The sequence below is a fragment of the Cyclopterus lumpus genome, chromosome 24 (assembly GCF_009769545.1).
Source record: "Cyclopterus lumpus isolate fCycLum1 chromosome 24, fCycLum1.pri, whole genome shotgun sequence".
NCBI lineage: Eukaryota > Metazoa > Chordata > Actinopteri > Perciformes > Cyclopteridae > Cyclopterus > Cyclopterus lumpus.
In genome coordinates, this window is record NC_046989.1 from 20,981,104 (window position 1) to 20,991,092 (window position 9,989).

General features: G+C 42.5%; 1 protein-coding gene across 1 annotated transcript in view; it reads left to right on the top strand.

The window, feature by feature from the left end:
• ddhd1b (DDHD domain containing 1b) overlaps positions 1-8,008 on the top strand; it is a 39,584-nt gene extending 31,576 nt beyond the window's left edge. The window contains exons 12-13 of the mRNA XM_034527715.1: positions 4,272-4,529; positions 7,343-8,008. Coding sequence (XP_034383606.1) covers positions 4,272-4,529; positions 7,343-7,527 — 443 coding nt within the window. The 3' untranslated portion in view covers positions 7,528-8,008. The remainder of the gene's footprint in view (positions 1-4,271; positions 4,530-7,342) is intronic.
• The last annotated feature ends 1,981 nt before the right edge of the window (positions 8,009-9,989 follow it).

The following is a 9,989-nucleotide window of genomic DNA, read 5'->3' on the forward strand; positions in this document are numbered from 1 at the left end:
TTTAATGCATGGTCAAACTTTTTCTGTCCCGCCCCACCGCCCCAACAAAATTATAACTAAATGATCCATGCTGAATTTTTATTGTGACTCCTCCATCTGTGCTTTTTCAAAATAAATAAATTGCTATCACTTTTAATTAAACCAGATTGCTTCCTCAGACAAAAACAAATAAAAAGTTGTTCAAAAAAGAACTCATATTTAGCAAATAGCTTATTGTGGCTGCAATTAACATGTTTGGCACTGAATATATTTTCAATATAATAACAATAAATAGAATAAATGCAACCTGTGAAAAACTAAACAATACAAGTTCAAATATTTGGCAATAAAGAGTTTTACTGATTTTTACACTAAATATCTTTTCAAAACAAACTTAATGCATATATGTGTGAGCCATCAAGTTGTATCAGTATTAGTTCAAATTCACTATATTCCCTTGATCGAGTCGCCTGACCCACATCTCCAGCTTCCGAGTGAAAGCGCTGAGGAAGATGCTGATCTCTGCTTTGAAGATGAAGATTTAATTCATTCAGCTTTCCAAATATGTCACTGAGATAGGCCAATTTCATTGGAAATTATTCATCAGCAAACTTGCCTGCAAATTAATAATTATAATTTAATTACCTAAATTTGACTCCAAAAAGTGTATATGCGTTATAAAGATAAAATAAATGATGAACTAAGTCCACCTCCTCTTTGCAGAATAATATGTGCATGGATATGCACATATTGTATATTGTAATATGTACCATTTCAATTATATTGTACTGTCCTGTATGACATATGATGGATTTCTTCTCTGAGCTCAAACACTTTTCCTCGTGAGAGCCACCGAGCTTCGCCGTGAAACAGCTGAAAGCTCCGCTCTCTTCTCCACAGAGTGCAGAAAACAGTCGTGCTTTCAGGGGTCTTTATGAAAATGACCACGCTGATGGCATCGGTCAAAACCTCGTGTAGTTCACAGCACATCTGTCTGGCTGCTAGCGCCTCTCTGTGAATGACAGTGTGTCCATTGCACATTTGGAGACCCTCTTCATCAGCGCCTGCAAGCCCTTCCTTTTCCCTGTCGTGGTCTGCGCACCGTCTGTGCAGAAACCCACAGCTTTCCCATTTCAGCCCGTGTTCTGTCAGGTAACTGCTCAGAAGCTCAGAAGCCTAACGAGTCGCAAAGGATCTTGGACGTCGCGATCGCGCACGCGTAACCTGTGAACGCCGTAACCTGTGAACGCCGTAACCTGTGAACGCCGTAACCTGTGAACGCCGTAACCTGTGAACGCCGTAACCGTAACGGAAACATTTACACGTACTTTTGTAATATGTGAAGTTCTCCGCACGGCCCCCCGCGCCCCACCTGTAATACCTCGGTGCCACAGTTGAGGGGCGCGCCCCACAGTTTGAGAACCACTGTAGTAATCCCACAGGCCTACTTAATCTTAATGACTAATGTTATCTTTCAGATAGGACGGAAGATGACCGATAGGTGACTGTCAATGATGAAAAATGTTGACAACTAATAATAAAAGCTGTAGTGGATATATTTGAGTAATAATTATAGTAAAAGCAGTAGTTTTCTTTACTTTTAAGTTATTGGCTTTTACTTGTAATTCATATTGGTTCACAAAAACACTCTCCATCAGGGGCGTCGTTAGGCCTATTTTAGGGGGGCTACAGAATGTGGCTATCGGTAGTTTTAACGAGTGTTACCTGTTTACATTCAGGTTTACCTGTAAGTCCAGGTAGTTACAGAATGTGTCTGTCTGTAGTTGTTAACGAGTGTTACCTGTTTACATTCAGGTTTACCTGTAAGTCCAGGTAGTTACAGAATGTGTCTGTCTGTAGTTAACGAGTGTTACCTGTTTACATTCAGGTTTACCTGTAAGTCCAGGTAGTTACAGAATGTGTCTGTCTGTAGTTAACGAGTGTTACCTGCTTACATTCAGGTTTACCTGTAAGTCCAGGTAGTTACAGAATGTGTCTGTAGTTGTTAACGAGTGTTACCTGTTTACATTCAGGTTTACCTGTAAGTCCAGGTAGTTACAGAATGTGTCTGTCTGTAGTTGTTAACGAGTGTTACCTGATTACATTCAGGTTTACCTGTAAGTCCAGGTAGTTACAGAATGTGTCTGTCTGTAGTTGTTAACGAGTGTTACCTGGTTACATTCAGGTTTACCTGTAAGTCCAGGTAGTTACAGAATGTGTCTGTCTGTAGTTAACAAGTGTTACCTGCTTACATTCAGGTTTACCTGTAAGTCCAGGTAGTTACGGAATGTGTCTGTAGTTGTTAACGAGTGTTACCTGGTTACATTCAGGTTTACCTGTAAGTCCAGGTAGTTACAGAATGTGTCTGTCTGTAGTTGTTAACGAGTGTTACCTGCTTACATTCAGGTTTACCTGTAAGTCCAGGTAGTTACAGAATGTGTCTGTCTGTAGTTGTTAACGAGTGTTACCTGGTTACAGTCAGGTTTACCTGTAACTCCAGGTAGTTACAGAATGTGTCTGTCTGTAGTTAACGAGTGTTACCTGCTTACATTCAGGTTTACCTGTAAGTCCAGGTAGTTACAGAATGTGTCTGTCTGTAGTTAACGAGTGTTACCTGGTTACATTCAGGTTTACCTGTAAGTCCAGGTAGTTACAGAATGTGTCTGTCTGTAGTTGATAACGAGTGTTACCTGATTACATTCAGGTTTACCTGTAAGTCCAGGTAGTTACAGAATGTGTCTGTCTGTAGTTGATAACGAGTGTTACCTGGTTACATTCAGGTTTACCTGTAAGTCCAGGTAGTTACAGAATGTGTCTGTCTGTAGTTGTTAACGAGTGTTACCTGGTTACAGTCAGGTTTACCTGTAACTCCAGGTAGTTACAGAATGTGTCTGTCTGTAGTTAACGAGTGTTACCTGCTTACATTCAGGTTTACCTGTAAGTCCAGGTAGTTACAGAATGTGTCTGTCTGTAGTTGTTAACGAGTGTTACCTGGTTACATTCAGGTTTACCTGTAAGTCCAGGTAGTTACAGAATGTGTCTGTCTGTAGTTGTTAACAAGTGTTACCTGATTACATTCAGGTTTACCTGTAAGTCCAGGTAGTTACAGAATGTGTCTGTCTGTAGTTGTTAACGAGTGTTACCTGGTTACAGTCAGGTTTACCTGTAAGTCCAGGTAGTTACAGAATGTGTCTGTCTGTAGTTAACGAGTGTTACCTGCTTACATTCAGGTTTACCTGTAAGTCCAGGTAGTTACAGAATGTGTCTGTCTGTAGTTAACGAGTGTTACCTGTTACATTCAGGTTTACCTGTAAGTCCAGGTAGTTACAGAATGTGTCTGTCTGTAGTTGATAACGAGTGTTACCTGATTATATTCAGGTTTACCTGTAAGTCCAGGTAGTTACAGAATGTGTCTGTCTGTAGTTGTTAACGAGTGTTACCTGCTTACATTCAGGTTTACCTGTAAGTCCAGGTAGTTACAGAATGTGTCTGTCTGTAGTTGTTAACGAGTGTTACCTGCTTACATTCAGGTTTACCTGTAAGTCCAGGTAGTTACAGAATGTGTCTGTCTGTAGTTGTTAACGAGTGTTACCTGTTTACATTCAGGTTTACCTGTAAGTCCAGGTAGTTACAGAATGTGTCTGTCTGTAGTTAACGAGTGTTACCTGCTTACATTCAGGTTTACCTGTAAGTCCAGGTAGTTACAGAATGTGTCTGTCTGTAGTTGTTAACGAGTGTTACCTGCTTACATTCAGGTTTACCTGTAAGTCCAGGTAGTTACAGAATGTGTCTGTCTGTAGTTGTTAACGAGTGTTACCTGGTTACATTCAGGTTTACCTGTAACTCCAGGTAGTTACAGAATGTGTCTGTCTGTAGTTAACGAGTGTTACCTGCTTACATTCAGGTTTACCTGTAAGTCCAGGTAGTTACATAATGTGTCTGTCTGTAGTTGTTAACGAGTGTTACCTGGTTACATTCAGGTTTACCTGTAAGTCCGGGTAGTTACAGAATGTGTCTGTCTGTAGTTGTTAACAAGTGTTACCTGGTTACATTCAGGTTTACTTGAGGCAAATGAAAGGGTAGTTATAAACTGTCTCCATTGAGCGAGTGTGAACGAGCAAATTCGAAATACAAGAAATAACTATCGACATCTCTCTATTCTTTGCATTAATATAGATTATAATAATATTTTTTTCCATTGAATGGTATATTTGACACTGAACTAATTCATCTTACCCAACTTGTGGCACATTTTACTCCACTAATGACTTAGTAATCTTACTGCCCTTCAGGTGCTGCCAGTCTTGGAAAGGGAATCGGAGGAATCCTGTTCTCCCGCTTTTCCCGTTCTAGTGGCCAGGTGGGTGGAGTGGAGGAGGACCCATCAGATTCTGAGGGTGGGGCCTCTGAAGTTGAAAATGTGGCATCCGGAGAAGAAGGAGCAACAGTGGCAGAGAGTGAAGAAAAGGACAAAGAACTAGAGGAGGGGAGGACAGAGGCGGAGCCTGCCATGTACCAGTCCGCCTCAGCTGTCATGGATAACACCTCCTGTAAGTACTGTACATTTGGTCAGAAACTCACCTGCAGCTGGATTTGAGTGGCTGGCTTGTGAATTTCCAATTACCATTACCATTTGACTATTGCTGTCTGGCTCAAGGTTGCCACAAACCATGGGATCAATGGCTAAAAACAAATGTTTAGACTTATGTGCAGTTAATGGGGCACACTACATGAAAGCATGCAAATGCTGCAGGCAGGAGGCATAACCAACCTTTAATCTTTATATCTTTAAGGCAGTTTGCTGGGGTAGGAGAGATGGATTTGGTAGATATAGAGCAGGATGTCACCAGCATGGGGACATATGATTTTACCAAGCATATAGAGGATGAAGAGGAGGGGACACTTTGAGAGACTGGGACTGGGTTATAATTGCATTTATTGATGCTAATGAACTGGTGGCAGTCAGAGTGGTACAATTTAAACCAGGAGATTTGTTGCCATGCCAAGGCCAGTGATTTGGAGGGAGGACTCAAGGCGGGAGAAAAGGTAGTACTAGGTGCTTAGGGTGGTGGATGTCACAACACATATGTGATGGGATTTGAATCCAGAATTAAATGGTCCAGGTGGGATTTTAGTTGGGAGGAAACAGTGTATTCAATTATGTTAGTCTTTTGAGGATAAGTGGGACAGGTGCGACTTTGAGGGCGTAATGGACAGAGCCAGTAGACAGAGAGAAGTTGCTGAGCAGGAAGACACGCTATGACTAATGTGGAAGGGATGGGTTCCAGATACAGAATCCAAAATGTGTTATTGTCAAGTACGTCAAACATACAGGTCAGAGTCTTTATGCCAGGCATTGATTTATCGAGTTCTGAATGGGAGATCAGGGATAATTGGGATTGACCAGTCGGTTGAGGGGGGGAGGGCTGAAAGTGATCTGTTGTTTATAGATGGTCTCAACTTTTGCAGGTAGTTAAACTGTGAAGGAATGGAAAAGATTATCCATAGGTTTGAAAAGTGTATATATTGTTGGAGGGCTGTGACCCTGAAGTAAGTGTGTGGCTGATGTTACTAATTATGGTATCCCCAACTATCAGTGTTGTCAGGGTGAAGGATATTGAGTATGGACGAGGATATTCCACTGTGGGAGAAATGAACGTGGATGGAGGTAGGGGAGACTTTACTGGGTTGATGGAGTGGAAGGAGAAGGGCAGACAGAACGGGTGACAGGAGCCCTGGTGCAAGAGCAGTATTTAGGAATTGCTGGTTAAGGGATCAGAGGGAATGTCTGTGGGAACAACGGGAGATGGAGGAGGGGGCTAGGAATTTGTAGCCAGAGGGAAATCATGCACGGTGTGGATGTCGTTTTTTTTCTCCAGCTAGATGTTAAAGTGATAAGGGGTAGGAGAGGAAGGACCCCTACTGCTGCTGTAAGGACCAACCAGGGCTCTTGATCGGATGGAGTGGAGCTGACCATGGCTTTAGGCTTAGCCCTGAGCAGTGACCAGAAATCCTCAGGGGCAGTGTTCAGGAGGAAGGTGTAAGGGTTCGGTCTTGGCCAAGCACAGACACAGGGACGGCAAGGTTGGGTGAAGGTAATGGGTTTTATTGCCAGAACACTGATGAGATGGTAAGACAGGAGGTGAGTGCAGGCGGAGCGGTGAGGTGGCGTGAGCGGCGGCGGCAGCTGAGCAGGAGTGCAGGCACGGGAATTCTGGGCAAGGGGAACAGGGGTTAGTGAGTCAAACACAAAGTAAAGTACGAGAGTAATCAAAATCCTAGAGAGGCCGAGAGTCTAAGTACCACTGGAAATGGTGAAAATAATCTGGCAACTGGAGAGAGGGAAGCCGGGGTGTTTTAACAGCAAGGATCTGATGATATGATTGAAGACAGGTGCTGGAGATGAGGTGCAGGTGTGGAGACACAAGAGACAGGGGACACAAGGGACACAGGGAAAACACCAAAAAAGGACATGAGTCACGAGCCGTGACAGTACCCTGAGCTGCATGGAATCCAGGAGCGTTCCTCTGGGACGTACCCCTCCCAGTCGACGAGGTATTGGAATCCCCGGCCCCTACGGCGGACGTCCAGGATACGACGAACGACGTAGACCTGGTGTCCATCAACTACCTGGGTGGGGGAAAGGGGGAACAGGAGGGGACTGGAGGACACCGGTTTGAGTAGGGAAACATGGAAGGTTGGGTGCACCTTTAATGAGGATGGGAGTTTGATCCAGATCGCACAGGGATTGATGATTCTATCCACCTCATAGGGTCCAATGAAGGGTGACAGTTTGCGGGACTCATCCTGAAGGGGTAAGTCCCGCGAAGAGAACCACACTTTCTGATCTGGGCGATAGGTGGATGCATGAATTCTCCGCCGGTCGGCCAGGTGCGGGCGACCGAACGGAGGAGCGCATACCGGACCTCCCTCCAAATCCGACGGCACCTACGAAGGCCTGCTTGAACGGAGGGCACCACCTTTAAAATGTTGCAGGGGAGAGGGACACCTGGACTATCCTGCTGCCATCACGATGGATGGATGTTTTTGAAGATATCTCTCATTGTTACAGTCAGGTTTCATTGTTGAATAAAAAAGCCCACCTGTGATGGTTTGATGTCAATTGTAGCACTGTGAATGCTTTGTTAATATTCCTGCATGTCTGTTATTTATCAAAGCATTTTTCGCACCTTTCATAATGTAAATTGGCAGTGTCAGTACTGTTAAGAATCATTCCGAAAAATACACAGACTTAATAAGTTGACAGTGAGCACTCCAGACAATATGGGTCAACTACTAAGGGAAATATCTTCTTCTGACACTCTTCTGCAGCTGGATACTAATCTGTTGTTTTCTGTTCTAGTGGAATTGGAAAGACGCATCGACTTTGAGCTGCGTGAGGGCTTGGTGGAGAGCCGCTATTGGTCAGCAGTAACCTCACACACGGCCTATTGGTGCTCTTATGATGTGGCGCTGTTCCTCCTCACCTTCATGTACAGACCACAAGAGTTTCTTGAACCTGCAGAAGACAACCCAGAGACCGCATAACATGCAAACTGACACATCACGGCTGGGGTCCTTTCACTTTCTATTCACCTCTTTTAAAATATGACAGACATAAAATGAAGAATGAATTGTCTTTATTCAGTCATTCTTAATTTTTTCAAATATCTTATTTCCGATAAAAATACAAGTGAAAAGAACAATTATTATATTTATTATTTGGAAATGTGGAATATTGGAATACTCATTCATATTTGTAATCATGTTTACTTTTAGTTTGATCAAATAATGATTAATGCAACTTTATTATATGTTACTACTAGTTGATTTGATTGGAAGACACAAGTCTAAAGCCCTGCTAGCGGGATAAAGGCTGGATATTCATTGAACCCCACAACTCTACAGTGTTGCACAAAATATTTGCATAGTTATATTTTTTATTTAAAGTAGCCATAGATCTTTCTCCCACAAATGGCTAAAATGATTGCAATTTGATTGAATGATTTAATTTCAGAATTGGCAGTCCGAGACTTCCTCTCATTGTACTGCTCACCAAGCAAACTAAAATGTTATAATGAAAATGAAAACTGTATTTTATAAGTGGCTATCAGCAGTTAACAGTTGACTAAGCTTTAGTGCTTCATCTGTGTCTCACAGGATATATTCAGGCACAGTTTTGAAAGTAGTTCACCTGTGTTTTGTCAGAACTCAGAGCCACAATCCCATTAAAAGTAGTTTGGAATAATTCAAATGCTGCATCAAGGGTCTGCATTTACATGCACTTAAGTAACCAGATCTGTTTTGTTTTTGATATTTGCTTTCTTACACGTCATGGATAAAAAAAAATCTGGTGACTCTCAATCTCAGAGCCATTAGGCACCATGGTTTGTGTTAACAATGAATACACTGAATTCTGTTTGATTTAGTTAGTTTTCACTGTTTTTAATGCAAATTAAAAAGACAAATGTTGCCTGCATGTTTAAATGTAAACATAGAAACGTGATCCTGCTAATGCTCCACAAATAAATTGGGATTCTTAAAGTAAGATTCGTTTGTTTGTCCGGAAACACCACAGTAAAATGTAACCCATACAATTTATCTCATCATGTTGTTTATCACAGCCACAAATCCACATGTATTGTAACACTGACACATGCAGTAGTTGCTCCGGTTACCTAGTTCAATTCAATTCAATTCAGTTTATTTTGTATAGCCCAAAATCACAAATTTACCTCAGAGGGCTTTACAATCTGTACACATACGACATCCCTGTCCCAGGACCTCACATCGGATCAGGAAAAAATCCCCAAAAAACTGAAAAAAACCTTTCACAGGGAAAAAAAAAAGGGAACAGAGGAGGATCCCTCTCCCGGGATGGACAGAAGCAATAGATATCATGTGTGTCACTATTTATAGCATGACTATTTCTAGAAATGGGTTAACATTCTCTCTGAATCACTGTATAGTGTTATACAACACTTTGATAACATTAAACAAAGTCCTAAGCTGTATTGCCTTATTTTTAAAGAAAATACACTAAGTGTGGCTTGTTAGTGCATAGGTCATATGTCCAAAAACAGACATTCCATATCAATTCTAGTTTCTAGTTACATGCCGTAATTTCACTCATTTCACTAAGTCATCCACAAACAACGTATGTAATCACTTAGCACAACTATTTAAGCATAACATGTTTACAAGCGGCCGGAATGAGCTTCCTCCGTAGGGTGGCCGGGCTCAGCCTTAGAGATAGGGTAAGGAGCTCGGACATCAGGGGGGAGCTTGGAGTCGAGTCGCTGGTCCTTGGTGTCCAAAGGAGTCAGCTGAGGTTGTTCATCTAGTCAGGATGCCTCCTGGACGCCTCCCATTAGAGGTTTTCCGGGCACGTCCAACTGGTAGGAGGCCCCGGGGAAGACCGAGGACACGCTGGAGGGATTATATCTCCCGGCTGGCCTTGGAACGCCTCGGGATCCCCCAGAATGAGCTGGAAAGTGTTGCGGGTGAGAGGGAAGCCTGGGTCGGCCTGCTGAACCTGCTGCCACCGCGACCCGACCCCGGATAAGAGCTGATAATGGATGGATGGATGTGTGAGTTTCATCAACTTACCATGGGTAGTTTAGTTGTTTGGCACGATATTGTATATAGGCCGTTTCTCAATCCAAAGTACGCTGAGTACAGACTTGTGTTCTTTTGGAGTCCGGACTCCAGAGGACGGGAGGACGCAGGACGGTCTTTCTGCAATTGGAACAGCAGCGAACTTGATGACGTCACCACGTCAGCTGTTCGTGCTCATGAGTTTACTCCGATTATTCATTGGAAATTAAATATGACAACCATGCTTTTTTCGTTTTCCTTTCAAATATAGTTATTTTATTTTGAAGTGTGTTTTTTAAATTTGTCATGGCTTTGTCATGGATTCTTGAGTACGACTATGTGTTTTATTCAGTCAATCATTACATACAATAAGTAAAGCCACAATCTAATGTACAAAAACAATTACTATATAT